Below are 23,944 nucleotides of genomic sequence, written 5' to 3'. Positions count from 1 at the left end.
ATTAAAGCGATAGTTGTTAATTTTTCTTTAACAGTTTGAACTGATTCAGGAATTTTGTTATAAGATGTTTAAGAATCCACCTGAGGAAATTGTTAATCCCGGAGTACGCAGTTCTCGGATTATACCCAAACTTTGGAATTTTCTTCCTATTTCAGTGTTTTCAGAGTCTCATCTTTCATCCTGTAAGAGAATCGTCACCTTTTTTCCCACAAAAGTTCACGTTCTCTTTCGATTCTGGTTGAGAAAAGCTTATTAGTTTTTTGTCTTATTGAAATCTCATGAAGTATGAGAAACGTTTAAGCTTGTGTGGATGATGTGTATATATATATACGTATATATATATATATATATATATATATATATATATATATATATATATATACAATGTATGTATATGTATATATATATTAGAGAGAGAGAGAGAGAGAGAGAGAGAGAGAGAGAGAGAGAGAGAGAGAGAGAGAGAGAGAGAGAAAGAGAGAGAGAGAGAGAGTTATAAGTCTGGCTATGCTGCTGATCGTGACTAAAATATATATAATATATATATATATATATATATATATATATATATATATATATATATATTCCTTTAAATAAGCCATATATATTAATGCATTAATGTCTGGATTCTCTTATCGACCTCGGGATCAATGCCCCAAGGCAAAACCACTCAAAGACAATAATAGCTTCTGACCGGTCGGGAATCCAACCCTGGTCCAGGAAACTTGTATCACAGTGGCTAATTGGTATCGTCACTGTGATACAAGTTTCCTGTACCAGGGTTCGATTCCCGGCCGGTCAGAAGCTATTATTGTCTTTGAGTGGTTCGCCTAGGGGATCTGAGCCCGAGATCGATAAGAGAGTCCAGACATTAATGTATTAATATATATGGCTTATTTGAATTGGAGAAACACATCTAAATGTGCAAAATTTATTATGTATATATATATATATATATATATATATGTTTTCCTGTGTGTGTGTGTGTATATATATATATATATATATATATATATATATATATATATATATATATATATATATATATATATATATATTATATATATATATATACACACACACACACAGGAAAACATGCGAAGTATTACCGCCATGAAACCTTTTTTTTTAGTCTCCACTTTATATATATATATTAAAATTGTGTTCGTGTTATTTTCCGTCAATGCACCGTGCACCGAAAAACCTGTCTCTCTTACAAATAAGGATATTTGGTGATGTTTTCCTGATGGGCGTTCTTGGGAGAGATAAGGATAATCATACCTTAGTTCACCTTCTTGCGACTTTGCCTGACCCCGTAGTAGTGACGTGCCCCAAGGTGGGTTTATGTGAACCTTGTTTATCTTCTGGTTACTTCTTACCTATGTCGTTTATTTATTTCCTTATTTCCTTTCCTCACTGGGTTGTTTTTCCCTGTTGGAGCCCTTGGGCTTATAGCTGCTTGCTTTTCCAACTAGCGTTGTAGCTTTAGTTAGTAATAATAATAATAATAATGATGATAATAATACAGGTTTTCCATTGGCTGTAAACTAACTAAGAAATAAGAAACTGATTATGCGACTGTCTTGAAGGATTCCATCAATATATCTCTCTCTCTCTCTCTCTCTCTCTCTCTCTCTCTCTCTCTCTCTCTCTCTCTCTCTCTCTCTCTCTCTCTCTCTCTCTCTCTCATGAAAAAATTGTATTATTATTATTATTAGCAGCAGCTAAGCTACAGCCCTAGTTGGAAATGCAAGATGCTTTTCCAAGCAAGGGCTTCAACAGGGAAAAATAGCCTAGTGAGGAAAGGAAATGAATAAACGATATGAGAAGTAATGAACAATCAAAATGAAATATTTTAAAAGCAGTAAAAACAGATATTTCATATATAAACTATAGAAAGGTTTATGTCCGCCTGTTCAACATTAGAAACATTTGCTGCAACTTTGAACTTTTGAAGTTCTACCAATTCAACCACCCGATTATAGGAACATCATTCCAGAACTTGGTCACAGCTGGAATAAAACTTCTAGAATACTGTGTAGGATTATCCGTGTATGTAGTGTTGTGAGAAAATCAACACTTACGGTGTTACATTGATCCTCTATCTTCATTTGGGGTGTAATTCTGCAAAATCATTATTGGTTTGCATTAGGCCTGGAGCTTCCTACCCTGCAAAGAGAGAGAGAGAGAGAGAGAGAGAGAGAGAGAGAGAGAGAGAGAGAGAGAGAGAGAGAGAAGGGGGTATCTATGCGAGTTGAAGCTGTTCATGTAGTCAAGGTCTATAGATCTTGGATGTGGTTCCGTTATAGGGAAGGGGCAGAGGAACCCTGGGAAATTTATTTTAGACTATTATTATTATTGTTGTTGTTGTTGTTGTTTTTAAAGTTATTATTATCATTATTATTAATGATCTTGTTGCGTTTATTACTTAAGTCGTTATCATCATCCTCATTATTATTATTATTATCCTTATTAATATTGTTGTTATATGGACCATTCGAGGGATGCAAGCAAGAAAACCATGAATATTTATAAAGCAAACCTTCATACACAGAATGCTTGGTTTAAAGTTCTCTTGCTTGAGGGTACATTCGGGCACGCTCTTTCTATCTTGGTTTTCTTCCTCTTGTTTTGTTAAAGTATTTATGGTTTATAAATGATAGATATAATTTAATGTTGTTAATTATCTTAAAATGTTTTATTTTGATTGTTATTACTTTTCTTCCAGTTTATTTATTTCCTTGTTTCCTTTCCTCACTGGGTTATTTTTCCCTGTTGGAGCCCTTGGGCTTATAACATCATGCTTTTCCAACTATGGTTGTAGCTTAGCTAATAATAATAATATAATAATAATGATAATAACAACAACAATAATAATAATAATAATAAGACAACTGCTCTCAAACAAGCTGAGTACAGGAAAAGGCTAAACAAATAAATATATACACAAATGAAAAAATAAAAAATGAGAGTAAATCGTATGTATTTACAGTAAAAGAACCTAACTGCATTCCGTCCTTCGTCCTAGGAGGTACTTTGAACTCTTCCTGGGATTGTGTTGTTGTTTACAAACTCTTGCTGCCAACAATGACTTCTTTGGAAACCGGTTGTCCCTCCGTCCTTGGGGATCTTCGGGGCGCGTGTTTGCTCCTTCTGCATCGCTGACAAATCTTTTCTACTTCTTTTTTTGCATTTTCTTCTCTTGTTCTCTTGCATGCGCTGGTTTCATTTTTCCTTCTTGCTGTTGCGCACTTCATTCGATAAGAATATTTCCTCAAAAATAAGTTGTTTTGGGGGGATTTGGTCTTGTTGACAATGCTTCGTTAGAATTTGGTTAAAGTACGCAATGAGGGGTAAGGGCAGGGTAGCCATACGTGGAAGTAGAGGCTTTGGTTATGAAAGAAGAGGCACAATTTAGATACTTGGGATCTACTATAAGTCAGGTGAGACTGAAGGTGAGAATAGGATAAAAGCAGCATGGGAGAAGTAGCAAGAGGTAGCAAGAATAATAAGCTATGTGATGAGAATATGTCAATCAAGCTAAAAGTCAATATCAATAGCACAATAATTATACCAATGTTAATGTATGGGTTGGAAACGTGAGATCTAAGATGAAAAGAGGAAGCAATACTTGAAAGAACAGATATGAGAATGCTGAGGTAAATTATGGGAATGTAACTGCTTGAAAGATTAGAAAATGATAAAAAAAATGGCAGGTGTTGTAAAGATTACAGAGGTGATACAAGTGTCACGATTGTGATGATGTGGGCACTTGCTGAGGATGGAGAGTGAGGAGGGCTTGAGAGGAATCTGTTAGGGGGGAAAGATTTAGGTGGTAGAAAATTAGATCTCAAGATCTGGTGAAGGATGATCTGGAGAGAAGAGGATGCATTTCATAGAAGCTATTGGAGAGGGCGCATCAGGCAACCGACCCCTTAATGTAGGAATAACGGCGGAAAAGAAGAAGATATATTTATTTATTTGTATATATGTGTGAATATATGAAACTATGGTATTCTGGAAGTAATAATCTCCGTGTTTAGACTTGTTGTCCTCTGGCCGTGGGCTAATCTCTTAATACTGACCACTGTGCTTGTACAATTTATTGGAGGAAGGTGCCTTGGGCGAGATTCATCATCACTGAAACCAATACTTTGTGTACTTAACGACTCGTCCCTCTCATATATTGCTATTATTTTGTATGACATTGTATAATAATAATAGTAATAATATTGATATTGATAGGTTTTTTGGTGACGTCGAAATAACTTTTTCTTTATGATCAATGACCCAGATTTTAAATATTTCAACTTGGATTAACGCCAGCCACGTTGCTAAAGGCCCGGTCACAACGCCCGAACGTTGCTGGGGCATTCCTTGAACGGTAGGGAGGTTGACCAAACCCTCGAAAATTTAATTTAACGTTTTTACGTTCGGTCTTTATTAGGCTGCTGAACGTAGCAAATCCTCGCATATTCCTTGAGTTTTCTTACACCTCTATTATGGAAGTTGCTCATTTATGCAATAAGGGTATTGGTATACAGGATGTCGAAAAGTTTCAGTCGCTTTTATTTTTTAAATAAACTGTTAAAAAACCCGTAATTTTAATTAAGATACAGCGACCGTAATTTTTACCCTACTTTGTTATTATCCTTTACAGGTTGGTGACTGTAATATCACTCCGCTACGCTTTTCGACATCCTGTATACCAATACCCTTATTGCATAAATTAGCAACTTCCATAATAGAGGTGTAAGAAAACTCAAGGAATATGCGAGGATTTGCTACGTTCAGCAGCCTAATAAAGACCGAACGTAAAAAGGTTAAATTAAATCTTCAAGGGTTTGGTCCACCTCCCTGCCGTTCAAGGAACGCTCCAGCAACGTTCGGGCGTTGTGACCGGGCCTTTTAGTTACCTGTCTATTATTTACGTGCACGTTACAGAACATTACCTTTCGTGATGGGAGCTTCTAGGTTGTATATCGTTACCCATTCCTTGGCTGTTTAGCACCCGCCAGGTTTCACGTTCTCATTGACACCCGTTTGTGTTAGCGAACATGGAAGTCAGCTGGTTCGGAAGATGTGAAATTTCACTCCTTTCTCTTTGTTTCCATAGTAAAAGATGATCAGTAGGAATAATTTCTTTTTATATTTTTTACGTCTCCAAGTCTTATGGAGGCTGAATCTAGTCCAAAAACTAAACATTTGCAAGTTTCAACATTTTTTTCCACTTCAATCTAAAAAGAAAAATAACTTACTCTGTTGGTTTCTGCAAATCATACTAGATACTGGTAAAGTTTGATTCTGGTCCCAGAATTTCATACATAAATACTATCCATGAAATTTTCCCATTAAATGCGTTCATTTCGATTAACATGTTCATGCTCCTTTATTTTGATTTTATAGAATGCTCGAGGTTTTCGTGAACGATTTTATTTAGTACATCCTACATCTCCTGTCGGGTTTTTGCATATCAAAGGATTTTTGCAGCCTCCCTGCCGCCCATGTATGCATCTACTTTTTAGCCTTCTAATTTACCTTCATTCCTTTTCACCTTATGGTCAACCTCTTTTCACTTTTACTAATTAGGACAATCAATGATAGTGTCTAGATATCGAGGAGCATTAGCCTTCTGAGGTAACAATTTCTTTGTTCATGCTCATCTTCGAGGAGTTGCAGACGTTATGTTCTCGTTCAATTTATTCGTCGTGTTTTTTTTTTTTTTTTTGTGACTTCATATCTGGTATAATTCTTTTTATTTTTCGTATACCATTCTAGCATAGACGAGTGCCTCACCACCATTTTTTTTTTATTTTTGAACACCGAAGAAATCGTGATTCCCCTAATAAGAAAATAAGTCCCTGTCAGTGTATGAGCCGGATGTAGTTGTTTTATGGCAATTGTTTTATAGCAGGGGGAGCTAATTTGACCTTGAATTCTCTCTCTCTCCCCCCCCCCTTCTCCGTCTCTACATCGCATCAGAAGAAACGAAGAAAGAGTTGTTGTGGCTTTACTGGTAACGACTCTGCTCAGACTCGTTAGTTACTTTAGTGTCTGCAATCTTACCATCCTTGTGAACTAAGGCTGGGGTGTTTGGGGGAGTCTATATGCCGAGTCATCAGCAGCCATTGCCTGGCTCCCCCTGGTCCTAGTTTGGGTGGAGAGGGGTCTTTGGCGCTGATCATATGATATACAGTATGTTCAATCTCTAGGGCATTGTCCTGCTTGATAGGCAATGTCACTGTCCCTCGCCTCTGCCATTCACGAGCGGTCTTTAAACCTTTAAACTAGTTCCTTCTATTTGCGAGGCTGGTCATTATTTTATTTCTGATTGATCCCCGTTATATGTTTTCTTATTATCAGTCTTATATTCTCGTACTTTGAGTTCTTATTTTTGTGGGTGACTTCAGAGAAATAGGAGACCGTGGTCACTGCAGCAGTAAAATGTTTTTAATGGACTAAGACGTTTCCTTTTTAATCTCAGAACGTTATCTTCCCACAATTCGCCAGACATACATGACCGGTTTTTTTTTTTTTTTTTGAGTTGGTAATTTGGGATCTTAGTTTTTATGTGTGATTGCTGAACTCAGGACGTGTTAGATGGTTTTAAACTCTCTCTCTCTCTCTCTCTCTCTCTCTCTCTCTCTCTCTCTCTCTCTCTCTCTCTCTCTCTCTCTCTCTCTCTCTCTCTCATATATATATATATATGTGTGTGTGTGTGTGTGTTTATGTAATATCGACGTAATTATTAAATTTATTTTAAAATCTCTTCCTTATCTATTCTGTAAATGGTAAGTGCAAATGCCAGACAAACAAGGAGGTCTGGAGCCACCAAAATAAATGATCTGCAAAGGTTTCAAGTTTCTTTGGTCCCTCGGGGGAGAATTTTGGATGAAACGTTTCCACTTGAAAAACTTGGTAAGAATCAGGGGAAGGAGACAGAGAAATTTATGTGAAAGAAGTGTTAGAATGGAAGAGACTTAACTGTTCAGTGTGCATGTGCTAGATTGAGGAAAAAAGAAAGTCTAAAAGTTTTCTGATTCACTAATGTTCCTGTTGTCTCATCAAGGGGACTCAGTATATAGAAAAGAAAGTTTTGAGAGTGGAATTGAGCCAGCCATTACTGAACAGTACTTTGATTATATCATCCAATGTTTATATGAAAAGCCCATATGAATAAATAGTACTGTGTAACGTGTTCGCTTAGCATTCCATGGCAGCAGATCGATCCTAGCTCGGGACCGTGAGTTTAAGCTGTTTACTGGGGAGGCCACTGCTGTGGTTGGGGATCACGGGGTGTGGGGGGGGGGGGGGAGCCGCTTGCCCGGCTGACGTTCTGGTGAGTATCTATTCTGATGAAACGGGAACGAAATCCTGACATCTTTAAGGACATTTACTACCAATATAGACCTCGAATATGCCTGGTATTTTCATACTTTATATTTTATTGATAATTTTTTTCTCATTTATTCATTTCCTTGTTTCTTTTCCTCACTGGGCTATTTTTCCCTATTGGAGCCCTTGGGCTTATAGCATCTTGCTTTTCCAACTAGGGTTGTAGCTTGGCTAATAATAATAATAACTGGGCTATTTTTCCCTATTGGAGCCCTTGGGCTTATAGCATCTTGCTTTTCCAACTAGGGTTGTAGCTTGGCTAATAATAATAATAATAATAATAATAATAATAATTATAATAATAATACGTTTTCAGAAATACCTTTGCAATGATTTTAACAGTAATTACGCCTAATTCATCTTCGATCACAATCTACTATTTTGCTGGCTTCATTACTCTTTCCAGCCAACGAAATGCCATTATTTAACCCATCTCATCTCTTCGTTCCAGACTATGGCTATGCACCTTCAGCCTGTCGGTGTCGTTGGGAGCAGTGCTGCTCCTTCCCATCAGTATCATGAGCAACGAAGTACTTACGCTGTACCGTGACTCCCTCTATGTACAGTGGCTCAACCTCTCTCTCATTCAGGGTAAGGATCTCCTATTTATTTTGATGTTGTTTCTCCTATTTATTTTGATGTTGTTACTATTCTTAAAAATATTTTATTTTAATTATTAATTACTTCTCTTATTTCCTTGTTTCCTTTCCTCACTGGGCTATTTTTTCCCTGTTGGAGCCTCTTGGCTTATAGTATGCTGCTTTCCCAACTAATAATCATATTGTAAATGCCTTGCGTTAATCCTCTATTTATTTTGATGTTATTACTATTCTTAAAATATTTTATTTTAATTGTTAATTACTTCTCTTATTTCCGTTTCCTTTCCTCCCTGGGCTATTTTTTCCTTGTTGGAGCCTCTGGGCTTATAGTATGCTGCTTTCCCAACTAGGTTTGTAGCTTAGCTAGTATTAATAATATTGTAAATGCCTTGCGTCCATGAATTGTTAATCCTTGCAGAGTTTGGTAATCTGACTGGATAAAAAATGTTCAAATTTCGAGGATGTAAAAAGTCTCTCTCTCTCTCTCTCTCTCTCTCTCTCTCTCTCTCTCTCTCTCTCTCTCGTTAATTATTATTATTACTATCCAAGCTACAACCCTAGTTGGAAAAGCAAGATTCTATAAGCCCAGGGGCTCCAACAGGGAAAAAAAGCCCAGTGAGGAAAGGAAATAAGGAAATAAATAAATGAAGAGAACAAATTAACAATAAATCATTCTAAAATAAGTAACAACGTCAAAACAGACATGTCATATATAAACTATTAACAACATCAAACACAAATATGTCATAAATAAACTATAAAAAGACTCATGTCCGCCTGGTCAACAATTTTGTTAATTAACCCTGAACCCTTTAAAATTTGTTTATACCCTTATGAGGTTGCTTGATTCACAGCACTAAACCAGAAGGACAGCTGCATTCCCTTCTGTTTATCCCATTTGCTGGTTATGGAAGCCTCTCAATAACTAAGTTACAATCCAAGGCTTTGTGTGAGTGAGTGATTGTGTGTGTGTGTGTGTATGTGTGTGTGTGTGTATGTGTGTGTGTGTGACCTTGGTGTCAATGAATCCCCTTGAGTCCGACTACTGCTGCTGCGCGCTTGGTGTTATCCCTTAGTTATTGTATCATATTTCACTCTCTGCACAACTTTGCTCAAGTTTAAATTGATCAGAAGAGAAAGATGGCTTTTAAGAGATACTCGAGACACTTTGGATAGGATATTGTTTGTTTTTGTTTGATAATAAATGCTTAGGTATTTTAAGTTTATTTTGGGATAATGCAGAGGGGGTGAATTTTCAACATCTAAATTTTTTTATATCTACAGATTTTATTTAGTATCATTATTTAGGAAACCGGTAATAATAAAACGAAATGATAAGTACATTCAGAGTGAAATATTACTGTATAGAAATAATAATAATAATAATAATATTAATGCAGTATCATGCTTCCTGGCCAGTATTTTGTATAGTCTAATAATTGTGATATATTTTATGCATTCATATAGTACCGATCATTTTGGCGAAACTTTAATAGTCTAGGTTGCATATTGAGGGATTGCTCATTATTATTAGTCCAACGTTTTATTAACACGTGAGATATTGCTGACAAAAAGTTGATAATTCAAAGTTTTTTTTTTTTTTTTTTTTTTTTTTTTTTTTTTTTTTTTTTTTTTTTTTTTTTTTTTGTAGATGGTGGTCCTCTGTAGGCCATGTTTGCTATACGGCGATGTTTTGAGCTATAGTATAGATAGAGGAAAGAAGAGTGAAATTGAATAAACAAAAGGGGATGTAGTAGTATTCTCTCTCTCTCTCTCTCTCTCTCTCTCTCTCTCTCTCTCTCTCTCTCTCTCTCTCTCTCTCTCTCTCTCTCTCTCTCCTGTGAGGCGATTTGACATGTCCACTGTCGTCATTATATTAAAAAAAAATTTGTATTTTATTAATGTTTTGATATGATTTCTTTAGAATGTCTTATTTTAGTATTGTTATCCTTTTTTGCATTCTAGTATTCTATTTTCCTTGTTGGAGCCCTTGGGCTTATAGCATCTAGTTTTTCCAACTAGGTTTGTAGCTTGGCAAATAATAAAATAATAATAATAATAGTCTATACTGTAGCAACCCCTTTGCCAGTTTAATTACTCGTCTCGTTTATTAAGTTTCAAACTTGTCTCGTAAGATGCTTTTCTCGATGCTTCAAAGAAAGCTAATCGCTCCAATTGTTTCGCAGGATTGTGGAACATCATCTTCCTGTTCTCCAATTTGTCGCTGTTTGTGGGTCTGCCCTTCGCCTATCTCTTCACGGAGTCCGAAGGGTTTCCTGGCTCAAAAAAGGTAAGGAACAATCGATTTTATATCATTTGCTTATTGATTTCTTATTTATTTGATTAAAAGTATTTAGTATTTAAGAATACGTAACTTGAAAGCATAAAATATGGGATGTTTGATAGACCTGAATTTGTGCTTGATAATTTTAAGATTAATTCTTTTATGGGTGTTTTTTTTTTACCAAAGTTATTAAATGTTACATTATTTCTACTGTTATCATTATTATTATTACCTTCTATGTTTTTAAAATTTTAATATGGGTGTTTTATACCAAAGTTATTAAATATATTACATTATTACTACTGTTATCATCATCATTATTACCTCCTGTGTATTTTTCATAATTTTGGTAGACATATGATTGTCCATAACCACAATCACCATTATTAGAAGGTATGATTCATGAATATCATCATCACTCCCATTAGTTCTGTATTAGTTTAATTATACAAGATACTAATGAGTACCCACCTTACAGGGACTGCGAGCTCGGATCGTCGAGACAGTCGTGGTCCTGACCCTGCTGGTGGTGCTGGTATTTGGGGTCGCCCTCATATTGTCCTTCCTCTTAGGTTACTATGAACAGGAGAATCTCACTCAGATGATAGGTAAGTCTCTCTCTCTCTCTCTCTCTCTCTCTCTCTCTCTCTCTCTCTCTCTCTCTCTCTCTCTCTCTCTCTCTCTCTCTCTTTTTAACATGGAACACAACCCTATCAATTTTCAACAATTTATTCAACAAACATTGGGTCGCATTTTCTTGATAAATTTTCCAAATGTATTTCTTTTGGCACCATAAAGCATAATCACAAGCTATAAAGCTTAATCACAAGCTATAAAGCTTAATCACAAGCTATAAAGCTTAATCACAAGCTAATTCCATAATCGTAGATGGTGAAAAGAAACTTTCTCAGTCTAACTTTTTTTGTTTTACTCTAAATTACAGAAGCCAAGATCTCAGATTTGAGAATAAAAAGTTGAAAATGTCCTAAATTTTGAAAAAAAGAAGATAAAATCATATTCATACGTTTTTACTCTATAACTTTAAAGATGACTCGGGTTTTATTTTTTTAAATAAAGCAGATATCAAACAAATCCTATGATCTAAACTAAACATAAGGCTTCGGTTATAAAAGAAAAATGATCAAGAATCCATAGTAAAGACTATGGAAGAACCTGTGCTTATATAAACAATAACACTTTATAGACTTTCATCTGGTTTCCAGTGGATAGCATCAACATATTTTTGTGAAGTTTGATATGGGATTAAAGTATATGTAATCTGTAAAGAAAATTATTGATATATTCAATTCCTGATTGAAGCTTCTGTATGCACATGTTATTTGTCAGGAAAATTTAGTAGACCGTTTCCAAGTGATGTGCAGAACTCTATAAATTTGTTGCTATTTTTACATTTGGATGGTGAACGCTTGTTGGGTTATTACCAAAGGGTTATGGAATTTTTGTGGGTTTGTGAGTAATAGTCACCCTAAAGAGCAAAAAGAACAGCCTCAACCAAAACTAGGTAAATTTAAAGAAGGATGGAATTTATGTAGAAAATAGGTACATCTCTGTACATGCAGATGCTGTATAGTAAAATTGACATTTGCAAGGACTTTGTTTAACAGGTAATAGGAAGTGGACCTAGGATTAATGAATTCTTCACAGTTTCTTGACATTTTTTGGAAATGTTATCCCAGGAAACTTTATTTATTGAACGTATAATATTTTAATGTAACAAAAGAATAGACTTTCTGTGAAAGAATATGTCAGTGATGATAACTAAGACTGGGCAGTACCGTCACTTGGACAAATGAGTAAAGCCTTCACCACTCAAGTCTTATTATTTCTGCATCTCAAATTTGTGATAAAAAATGCATTACATAATTTTGTATGCATAAAATATACTGCTTTCATAACTTTACAATGCAATTTTTTTTAGTAGAGCTTATTTTTATCAATGTACTTGAATTTTGTGATGTAGTTGCTGTAGAAAGTTTTGTTGTAGGCCTGATTGTGGGATCAGTCACAAGTTGGCAGAGGTGCCTCTACTTTGTGTCGCTCATTCTCCAGGTTAAACTAGGTTAGCTGGTTGACCTTGCTTGGGTTTTGTTGTGCCTTGGATAAGCTCTTGCATGTGCAATTATCTGTGATAGAATGGAATATGGTAGTAATATACCTAATCAAATTAGAAAGTTGCATGTTTCATGAACTGATCATGTTCTGTGTAAGATTAATAATACTTGCTATGAAAATATCTTCATTGTGAGAGGAATTGAAAAATTAAAAGAGTAATAGCTGCATTTTATATTGTATGGCTAAAATAAACTCTCCTAAATCATCCCTATAATTTTTGCATTTAGATTCAATATTTTTATATGGTACCTTTGTAAAAGGTAATTGTTAAATTTTATTTTAAAGTTTCACTTTTAGTATTTTCCAGTTTCTCCATGTTTTTGGTTCCTTAAGTAGTGTGATCATCGAAACAATTTGTCATTTTTTTCACCAAATATGCACTCTTGATTCTCTGTGTGAAGTAAGGCATAGTTTGCTTGAACATACGTCAACCATTGTTTTCACCTTTCGTTGCATTGTATTAATTTTGGTGGAGCTTATACTGTACTGTATAGTGACGGCTCCATTTGTTTCTGCAGTATTTCTCCAGTATGCCCTATTCCCTATAACATATGTCCCTATGGAGAACTAAGGCACCTATCCTCTTTATTGCTGAATCAGGTCTCAAAATTAGTGTTTAATTCATCCAAGAAAAAACAAGGTCACTTATTGAGATGTCTGTTTCATGACCCTATATATATATTTACTAAATTTTATGAAGTAAAGATTTTTAGTGAGTGAATCTCTCTCTCCCTCTCCTTAAACAAAAAGAAGTATGATAGGAAAAACATTAACTTTATTATGTATTGCCAGCTCGCTCTGTAGTAAAAACGCTACTCACTGCTACTTCACTACCATCACTTTAAGCTGAATCTGTTGACTACTGGTTTTACAAAATTGGTTATTTGGTATCTCCTATCAATTCCTTCAGCAATGGTTCTTTTAATACGTGAAATAAAAGTTTTTATGATTTTTCAAAGGAAATATATTACCTCAAGAAATAACCATACAGGTTGTGCCCCGTTGTCAGTGAATCTGTCATCTACTGATCCATGTATTAGAGAGAGAGAATATATTGTTTTAGTTGTTTTTAGGGGTTATTATTATCGTCGTTATTAATAGTATATATGTGCAATACTATACCGACTTAGATTTTTTTCTCTTTTAATGCGTACAGTATAGGGGTTATACATGTTTGCTATTATCAGTGAATTTCATTGTCCACAAGATAAAACACCTTGTTGTATTTATGATTAGAAACACATCTGTTGGATCTGGTGGATTAAAATACAGGAAAATTATAATTGCTGTTTGATAATGTCAGGTATATTAACCATTCACAATTAAAACACAAGGCAATATGCAAACTATATACTGTGTATTCATAAGATTAAATTCATTGCAACTATTCGTATATTTGGCGTGATTTCGAACAATCAAATTACAGTAGTATTGCATATAACTACACTTGAAGAATAAAGAAAATGTCAAAAAATGCTTTTAATCATGTACTTTTTCACAGCATGGGTCATGGGAGTTATTTCTGCATGTGTTCAGTATTCTAAAGAATACTGTACAGTACATGTAAAGTGAAAAGCTGCGGTTATAATTAATCTTATTAGTAAATTTATGTGAAGAATTAGAATGCAATTATTTCTTCAAAATATATAGATTTTTTATGCATGGCTTTTGCTGCAGATATTTTAGCAATAATTTTGAAATTTTCTGAATCCTTCATATCATGTAGTAGGGCTTTTGAATGTGTATACCTACTTGTGCATAATTTTGTTGATTCCATCAAAACTTTTCATTTATTACCACCAATATAATGAATCAAAATGCAGTCAATATTTTATGAGATTTTCATAATAATTAAATTCTGCACTATATACTATATCAAACAAAACTCTTTCTAACTGTGTTTGGGATAATGTCAGTTGACTTGACAATTGATATATAGCCTTAAGATCTTGTTATACCTTCCATATACAGTATTTGTTCAATGGGTAAACTACTGCACTGTATCTGTTCAGTGGCTACTTTCCTATTGGTAACGGTAGAAGAGACTCTTTAGCTATGTTAAGTACCTCTTCTAGGAGGACACTCCAAAATCAAACCATTGTTCTTTTGTCTTGGGTAGTGCCATAGCATCTGTACCATGGTCTTCCATTATCTTGGGGTAGACTTCTTTTGATTGAGGGTATACTATTCTATCTTATATCTCTTCCTCCTGTTTTTTTTTTAAGTTTTTATAGTTTATTTATGAAAGATTTATTTTAATGTGTCTGTTCTTAAAATATTTCATTTTAATTTCTCATTATTTCTCTAGCAGTTTATTTATTTCCTTTCCTCCCTGGGCTACTTTTCCTTATTAAAGCCCTTGGGCTCATAGCATCCTGCTTTTCCAATTAGTGTTGTAGCTTAGCAAATAATAATTATAATAATAATGCCTAATCTCACAATGATATTCACATTTGATATGCATATATAGGTAGTAGGTTGGCGAAGGCTGCAGCCACCTTTTGGGATACAACCACTAGAGAGTTATTGGATCTTTTGACTGGCCAGAAATTACCATATTGGATCTCTCTCTAGTTACGGCTCATTTTTACTTTGCCTACATATACACCAAATAGTCTGGCCAATTCTTTACACATTCTCCCTTTTCCTCATACACCTAACAACACTAAACTAACCAAACAATTCTTCACTCAAGAGGTTAACTATTGCAATGTAATTGTTCAGTGGGTACTTTCCTCTGGTAAGGATAGAAGAGATTCTTTAGCTAGTGTAAGCAGCTCATCTAGGAGAAGGTACAACACTCCAAAATCAAGCCATTGTTCTCTATACTTGGATAGTGCCATAGCCCCTGAATCATGGTTTTCCACTGTCTTAGCTTAGAATTGTTTTGCTTGATGGAACACTAAGGCACATTATTCTATGTTTCCATACATGGTATTTCCTTCCTCTCACTGGGCTTTTTCCTCTGTTGGAGCCCTGGTCTTAGCATCCTGCTTTTCCAACTATGGTTGTAGCCTGGCAAGTAATAATAGTAATAATATCTATGGTGAATTATCTCCCCAATTTTGGAACTGCCAGTTTGAATCTCTGCTACATTTCAAATGAGTTCTAAATGGGCTTGCTAATGGGAGCCCATTCATATTAAAAAAATCAAGGTATATTTATGATAAAAAGATACAAGGTGTGTTTTATAATTATCAGAGATCTTTAATGACAATATAAGTGAAAATATCTTTGACCAAAGGTGATTTTTCATCCCAACTCTTGAACAAACAATGCAAGTTGTTGTTACGCACAGCAAGACCACCAAGTAATCATTCAATTCTGTACTAGTAGTCATTTGTGTAATTAGAAGTATGGTGCCATTCTGCTTTGGAGAGTTAATCAATTACGAATATCTTGGCAGATAAGTTCTTCTGTAGAGCTGGCTAACTGCATGTATAGTTAAGGCAATTTTCTTCAAGGATGTATAAAAAGGGAACCAACAATAATACTGTACTTAAATGTTTTTGTTTGAGTTCAGGTTTACATATCAGGCCTCTTATTCACTTTAAAACATTACTAACACAAAGTTTCCTTGAAGTGATCCTGAATATAGATTATTTTATTGTTATGATTTACTTTACACTAATGAGACCTGAGGCTCACATCTCAAAGGCCTCATGTGAAGGATATGTATTTTAAACATTTTAAATTTAGAGAAAAACAGGGAAATTTCTCAGATAGATAGATAGATAGTCAAAGGGAAATAGATTGATGGTGATATGCAGAAAGCAATGCAACTGATAGCTAATTGCTGCTATGAGCTATTATGCTATTGAAAATCTAATGCACGAGCGAGGCTTACCGTTCAATGCAGCCTGATTTTGGAAGAGGATATACAGTAGTTGATAGCTTGTAAAGAATAAGGTTAATTTTAAAAACTATTTTTGTTTTCACCTTCATAAATTGTGGAATGTAGAGGATTAGGTTGCCTTTCAAGTTCACAATTGTCACAAGTGGGTTTGATGAAAACCGAGTAAAGGGAGCTAAGAAAATTATACTATAGAGTAATGCTGTTTTCATCTTCATTATCATTTCTGCCAGACTAGGAGGAGAGTTTTCTACTCCTCTCTCTGTTGTGCGTGCTTTATGCTTGTAAAGGGATTCTGGTATAAATTACTCCATACAATTAAATTAAGTACTGTACATTATTTGTTACACTAATTCTCAAATATCAGTTGGTGGTTAAATGTTATTAAGAAGCTGTCCATATTACAAGCATTGGCTCAAATATGATATAATTGAAGACAATATCTTTAATCAAATCTATTTTGTGATCATTTTGAGAGAAGCTAGACTTAGTGTCTTAAGGCCGTCCTTACAGTACAATATCTTCAAAGTGCAGGACCAATTTCACTTACCCATAGATCACATGTGGAGTTTCTTAGTTCTGTAATAGATACCAAATTTTAATTACTGGGTTTTCTCTAACTTGTGAAATTATAGAGCAGTATTTAAAAAAATCTTATGTTCCATGAAGAGACCATATTTTTTCTCCAAGGGAACAATTTTTTTTTTTTTTTCAAAAAGGAATTCTTTAATATTAAAAACATCTAGAAGGTTGACTACATTTAATAAATAGTTTTATTTTATGTTTACAATAATTACATTAGTTGTTTGTTGGGTATAAAAATTTGATCATAAGTTAACAAAATGTCCAGTCCTTGTGGTTAGGTGGTCTGCATTGTACAGGACAAGGTGTTTTGATTTCATCATGTGCATATTTTTTTCTTGAAGTACGCATTCCTATGAAAGTGAAGTTCACACGTTTTGTTGGGAATGGACGAGAGGCTGGATACTCACGGCATGAATAGGCATCATGTGCAGTATGGTTCTTTTTGAAAGTTGGCCAGAGAAGCAGCTTGAAGAAATTAAGGGGAAATGTTTGATTATTAGAAAATAAAATTTTATCCCTGTTAAATTTTTGCATACAATACTAAGCAATTTCTTGAAGTTCATGCTATACAGTACCACTAAGTTCGGTCATTTCTTTGTAATTACCATTGACTACAGAAACTTTTACTTACAGAGAAGTTGATCTGGTCTCTTGAATAGTGTGATACAGATTTGTTTGACCACCTGAAAACTGTGTTTCTGAGTCTTGGCATTGCATCAGGATAAAAAGAATTACAGCCTCCCCACATTCCAGCCATTATGGGTTGATTATGCATGATGTTATCTCTCATAAAGTGAAAGCACTGTAACAAAATTCTTTGGTTATTTAAGATTTTTAGCAGTTTTGAATTGTCATAATTAGGTCAGGGTTTTTCATATTTGAATGGACTTGAATATTCTTGGATAATTGGATCATGATCTTGCAGATTTGAACTAAAGTCTCAATTAATATTAAGATGAATAAGAAATGTCAATTGTTTAGATACTGCCCTGAAATTGAAGCAACTGAAATGTGTGTAAAATAGGAGTGGAAATACTGTGCGTACTTTGTGTGACCGAAGCCAGTCATTCACTGCAGTAACTTCTCGTTGTAATATAGGAGAGTCCATGTCTCTAATCAAATATTGGGTAACAAGGGGGTCCCCCAGAACACTGATTCTCCACACAGATCCTATGGTCCAGCTTATGTCTCCTAGGCCTATTGAAATTGAAGCTTATGTAAATGCATGATTGTTATCTTTGAAAATTTGTGCATTAGTTTATGATGTTTTGGATTCTTTTGGTTGTAAGGATTCACTGCTCTTGGCTCAGATTATAATTCCTACTAATTTGATATTATTCCATTGAAATATGTCTATTTAAATAATTCATTTCAATGTTATTTTGTAAATTTTATGAGTAGAAAATAAGTACATTACTGGGTAATTAATGTCAAGTGTGATAACTTTGGAGAAAAAAAGTGATTGGATTTTTCTTAGCCAAATTTTAAATGACCCAAAATATTAACATATTAAAACTAAAATGTAGTCACTGAATATTATATTTGGGAACATGATAGTCATGTATTGGATTTAAATGGTTATTAATTGACAATTTCCCCCTGAAAGTAATAAATAGAAATATTTAAAAGAGGTAGTTTGATATTAGAAAGTGTAGGTACCAGCTAAGAATTAGGCAGTATGCACTAAAGTTTCTTAGGTTTAGGCTAAGCAACTGTTAAAATTAGATTCAATAAAATGTTGCAATTATTGATGTGATAGCGTACATAGATTTTCATATCTTAATTACCTCCGGTCAAGTTTTTGACAAAGCAGAAATCTATATGGGAATATTCACAAATGAGGGAACAGACCCACTCCTTTTCTTCTGCTCTGCCAAGATTCAGGTCATGATAAATCCGGACGATCCATCCAGGATACATAGAGGATATTTGGGTGATAATTGAAGGCGTGTTGTTGTAGTACTCATTAAGAAATTTTCCAAATAGACTGTAACTTATTACCTAGAAAAAAAATGTATTTAGTACATTTCAATGTTATTAATATTGCAGATATGGGTAATGGAAGAATTTTTTTCTTATATTACAGTTAATAATTTAACGAACTCAGTAGTATGGATCATGTGGAAGTGATTCAAAGGTTACCTCACAAACAGATTTATGTCATTTTACTAATGGCTTTCAAGGTTCATTTCTCAATTGCTGCTTGCACTTGACCCAAGCAGCAGTGGGGAGAGTTAGAAGGAGTGAATACAGAAATTACTGCTTAGTTACTTTTTAGGAAAAGTTATAATGTTTTTAATAACCAATAGTTGAATAGACATTCAGATAACACATTGTACTTACTTTTTGATTGTAGCCACGCATAGTGGCCCAATCATTACATGTTGATTCTCCAAAAGTGGCATTTATCTTTTGCAAGATTTGTGTTGCTGTCCATTTTGTATTTGGATATGGAGTAAAGTTGGGTTTTATTATTCTTGAACAATTACAAGGGGCCATTGTAGTTCTTAAACTGATAGAATGAAATTCATTATCCTGTAGCGAGTTGTTTGTTAAGCTTTTTGTCCTCACAATGTTTTGTTTTATCTCTTCGTAATTAATTTGACTTTTTACATTTTTTTGTCTTAGAGATATCTCTGTTTTGAATGCAGAGGTTGTTGGAGTTACGGAGGGCTCATACTCTTGGATGTTCAAATGTCCTTTATCCTTGCTGTAAATTACTTTATTTAGGGCCTTTGTTGTAAGATTAAATCGACTCAGATATCGTAAGGCAGCCTTGTGAGTTTGTTCAATACTTTCTTTTAAGAGTGTAATTGAGTATTCCAACGGTGAATTTTGAAAATCAGACCCACTGTCATCGTCCATCTCAATTTTATAAGAATTGTGGTATCTTGATTTGATATTACTTGCCTGGTAGCTCTGTAACATATCTTTATTTGTTTTCTTATCTGGTGATTTGCTTCTTGGTACTTGTGTGTGTACTAATTCTGCATTTGCTTTCTTAGACTTTGTTACTGCATATTCACTTTTTCCCCGACTATTTTCAATCGCATTCAGGAATGTACCATTAATCTCAACTTTTGAAAATACTGAATTCTCATATGGTATTCCATTGAGAATGAATGTAAATAGTAATGCTACTACTACTAGGCAGATGAAGTAGCAAGCTTTGTTTGCCTGAAGGTGTCGTTGACGAATCTATGGACAAACATGAATACGTATTAGTTTGCTGAGCACACATTTACAGCCTGCAAAAAAAGATAAAGAAACCTTACTTATATAACATGTATTTTTGTAATATTATAATTTAGAATTAAAAGAGAAGGGTATTTTGTTGTATGAAGTTAAAGCAGTTGAATAACTAGGATTATAATTTTTTAAAGAATAAGTTCAAGAGGATAAGGGGCAATAAACATATCACTATTTTCACTTGTAACTATTAGATTTTTTGGAAATATTACCTGATTGATCATTGATTGTTTTCATTCACTATAAATACTAAATTAAACTTAGTTTACATATACTATACCATGAAAGGAAAATTAGTATACAGCATGTGCTGTACATATACCATGCAGAAAACTGTAATTATGATTAATCAGAAAATTTTTAGGGTCTAAGTAAACAGAGATTCACACTTTAGACATATCATATTCAGAGTAAAATCTAAAGCCAAAGATGAAAAAGATATTAAAACTAAAAAAAATGTAGGGCTGTAGAATGATGCTTATTCTATCAAAGATAATCCTGGAGAGAGACAGGTTACTGCTCTATCAGTAATAACATTTCAAATTGTAAAAGCAAAATGGATGCACTTGGTGACTCACAATAAGAATGGGGGCTTATAATAACAATTGGTAAAGAAATACAGTACAGTATATAGAAGGGGTATTATTCTTTAGTACACAAAAAATACAGTACAGTATATAGAAAACTTGGATGAATATCACAGAGTGCTTATAGTTGTTAGTTTGTGTGACAGAATGGAATTAATATCAGGTAATTGCTGTTTTTTTAACTTTTTTTCTCCATCATGAGGCTCAATACTACACAGTATTCTAGAAGTTTTATTCCAGCTGTTACCAAGTTGTGGAATGATCTTCCTAATCGGGTAGTTGAATCAGTAGAACTTCAAAAGTTCAAAGTTGGAGCAAATGTTTTTATGTTGACCAGGCTGACATGAGTCTTTTTATAGGTTATATATGACATATCTGTTTTTGACGTTAATAGTTTATATAGGACATATCTGTTTTGACGTTGTTACTGTTTTTAGAATGATTTATTGTTAATTTATTCTCATCATTTATTTATTTCCTTATTTCCTTTCCTCACTGGACTATTTTTCCCTATTGGAGCCCTTGGGCTTATAGCATCTTGCTTTTCCAACTTGGGTTGTAGCTTGGCTAGTAATAATAATGATGATAATAATAATAATGATAAAGTACTGTTATCTTGCTTAATCAAATTGGTATATTATGGCTAGGAAATATTTTTTCTTATATAAGATGAGGGGAAAGTTTCATTAAATTCTAGATTTGAATTCACTAAGACCATTTATGATTTTAGTGTTATTTAATGATGTAACTGTATTATTGTTTTACTGTATAATTTTGCACATTAATCTGCCTTTGTTTGAATGACGTGATGAAATGTAAAAAATATACATTTTTTATTAGGAATGTTCCATTCTTATCAAGTTTAGGGTACTTTTAAGATAAAGCTAGCAAGTTTTTCTGCAAGCACATGTGGAGCATATTTTGATCTACCGTAGTCTCTTTGGGTGCTATTTCGTGGTCACATTTTCATGCTGCAAAAGGTTTTAACACCATTACGGTTTCATTGAGTGATTATGGAATTTATTACATGATACCCAGTACAGTTAGCCATGTCATTGAGTCATAGGGGGGAGGGGTTAGTGCCAGCAGTGTACCTCACAACTGTAGGTGTTACTGAATGGTCTTTGCAGCATTCTTTCTGCCCTTTGCTGAGCTTGCTTTATATCCTTCTACTTTACCTCCAATTTTGCTTCCTATCTTCCATCTTTTTGTCTAACCTCTTCTAACTTTTACCTCATAACATTATTCTCGGTTTTTACTCGATATTCTTGGGCATTGAGGTCTCACTAGCCCAATGCCGGCTATATAGTCCATATCCACGATTCCAAAACCAATCCATTTTATCGAGTTACCACCAGTGGAAGAACCATCATCTAGGCAATCGGCCGAACAGTCAGTACTACTTTATATGACCACAGTAACAGTCTTTATTTAAAGATTGACTTGACATGATTGCCATTGGCATGGGGAAAGAGGCTTGTCTGCTATTTTGAGGAATTTCTTATCCCCGAGAGAATTACAATCTTTCTCAAGTTGTCAATTTGCCTTGGGGTATATTGCATTGGAAATACCTGCCATAGACAGTTTTTAGGACTAGTATGTATATGTGTTTGATATGCTTCTGACGGATCTTCCGAGTATGTGAGTGAAATCGCTTATGTTGTGTTGCAATTCATTCAGAGTTCAGTAGTTAAATTTTTATATACTCTACCATTGACTATTTTCTTGATTTTTCTCAAGAGATATCCCTTCTAAAGTTGAAAGACTAATATACTATATGTATGTATGTCATCATCTTCATCAGCTGTAACTAGTTCACTGCAGGACAAAGGCCATGGACTTGTCTTTCCACTTATATCTGTTTCTGGTCTTTCTATGCCAGTCTATACCCACAAATTTTCTTAGCTCGTCAATCCATCATCTTTTGTTCCTTCCCCTGCATCTTTTGCAATCTATTGACCAATTCTGTTATTCCTAATGTTCATTAATTATCTGTCATTCTCATGAGGCCATATGTCATGACCATGTACATTTCTTTTTCTTACATGTTTGAATATCCTCTATTTTAGTTTGCTCTCGTATCCATGTTGCTCTTTTTCTGTCTCCAGTGTTATTCCCATCATTATTCTTTCTATAGCTCTTAGATTTGTAACTAGATTATGTTTTAAGGCTTTAGTAAGGCTCCAAGTCTCACTTCATAGTCATATAAATGGAATAAAAATAGATTTATACTCTGTATTTAGATCAAACCCCAGATGCTTCAAATGAAAACCAAGGTGTTTAATGCTTATTTTGGCTTGGTTAGTAGCTCCCTTGCCTTTCATTTGAAGTTTTTAGGGTTTGATCCCATCGTGAGGTAGAAATTTATGTGTAACTATACAGTATACTGTTATATATATATATATATATATATATATATATATATATATATATATAAACACACACAATGTAGTGGTAATGGATGGAAAGAGATGGGTCACAAAATAGGCTTAACAAGAAAGGTAGCAGGATGTGTAAAAGTCTTGAATGGTCTGCATAAGCTAAGATGAGAACAATGTATGAAGGGATTGTCAAACGATTTCTCTTGTATGGATTTTAAGTGCAAATGTTTAAATTTTGTTTGCATGATCTGTGAATGGAGTGTGAAAATTGTTGATGGGCAGATTGTACTTTAGATGATTGAGGATAGTAAAGATAAACTGTAGAAGCTGGCAAAAGAGATTAGAAGTGTTTGGAAAGAGAAATGCGAGTAAACAACTAAGAGAGGTTATTTAGGTAAACTAAACCATGAAGTTGGTCGTTAAGAATAACGTAATTGATTAAGGGTTTGTGCTAAAGACTGACAGTATATGAACAGTCTGAGAAAATCAAGTTGGGTATGCATAAAAATGCTGACCCAGTTCTCCTTCATGATAGCTTTACAGAGTGATTGTTTAGAAAAAAAATGTTTGATGCTGTTGAAATAAACTATTTGCATAGTGTGTGAGGTGAAATAAGAATTGATAAGGTAAGAAATGTTGTGATAAGCAGCACTGGCATTGAAGTTAGCAGATGTGAAAGAATTGATTAGTTATTATGTGGCTCATGCGTGTGAAAGAAATGAGCAGATTGCAAAAAAAAAGTTATCTTCAGAGATGCCAGGAAGTGGGAAGAGACGAAGGTCTAGTAAGGTAGTAGGCTGGCCTGGGCACCATCCACCTGTTGAGATACTACCACTAGAGAGTTATGGGGTCTTTTGACTGGCCAGACAGTACTACAT

The 23,944-nt window shown here is 34.3% G+C and overlaps 2 protein-coding genes across 2 annotated transcripts in view; one reads left to right on the top strand and one right to left on the bottom strand.

The window, feature by feature from the left end:
* Positions 1–7,852: 7,852 nt before the first annotated feature.
* LOC137651225 (protein LMBR1L-like) overlaps positions 7,853–23,944 on the top strand; it is a 62,430-nt gene continuing 46,338 nt past the window's right edge. The window contains exons 1-3 of the mRNA XM_068384423.1: positions 7,853–7,986; positions 10,181–10,284; positions 10,757–10,886. Coding sequence (XP_068240524.1) covers positions 7,914–7,986; positions 10,181–10,284; positions 10,757–10,886 — 307 coding nt within the window. The 5' untranslated portion in view covers positions 7,853–7,913. The remainder of the gene's footprint in view (positions 7,987–10,180; positions 10,285–10,756; positions 10,887–23,944) is intronic.
* The window catches only part of LOC137650428 (uncharacterized), a 24,871-nt gene continuing 18,025 nt past the window's right edge, over positions 17,099–23,944 (bottom strand). Inside the window, exons 2-6 of the mRNA XM_068383660.1 lie at positions 19,193–20,047; positions 18,637–18,850; positions 17,895–18,046; positions 17,481–17,651; positions 17,099–17,314 (exon numbers count right to left, since the gene is read on the bottom strand). Coding sequence (XP_068239761.1) covers positions 17,099–17,314; positions 17,481–17,651; positions 17,895–18,046; positions 18,637–18,850; positions 19,193–20,047 — 1,608 coding nt within the window. The remainder of the gene's footprint in view (positions 17,315–17,480; positions 17,652–17,894; positions 18,047–18,636; positions 18,851–19,192; positions 20,048–23,944) is intronic.

The sequence above is a fragment of the Palaemon carinicauda genome, chromosome 12 (genome assembly GCF_036898095.1).
Source record: "Palaemon carinicauda isolate YSFRI2023 chromosome 12, ASM3689809v2, whole genome shotgun sequence".
NCBI classification, from domain to species: Eukaryota; Metazoa; Arthropoda; class Malacostraca; order Decapoda; family Palaemonidae; genus Palaemon; species Palaemon carinicauda.
The sequence above is the reverse complement of the archived record's forward strand: the minus strand, read 5'-3'. Positions and strand labels throughout refer to the sequence as shown.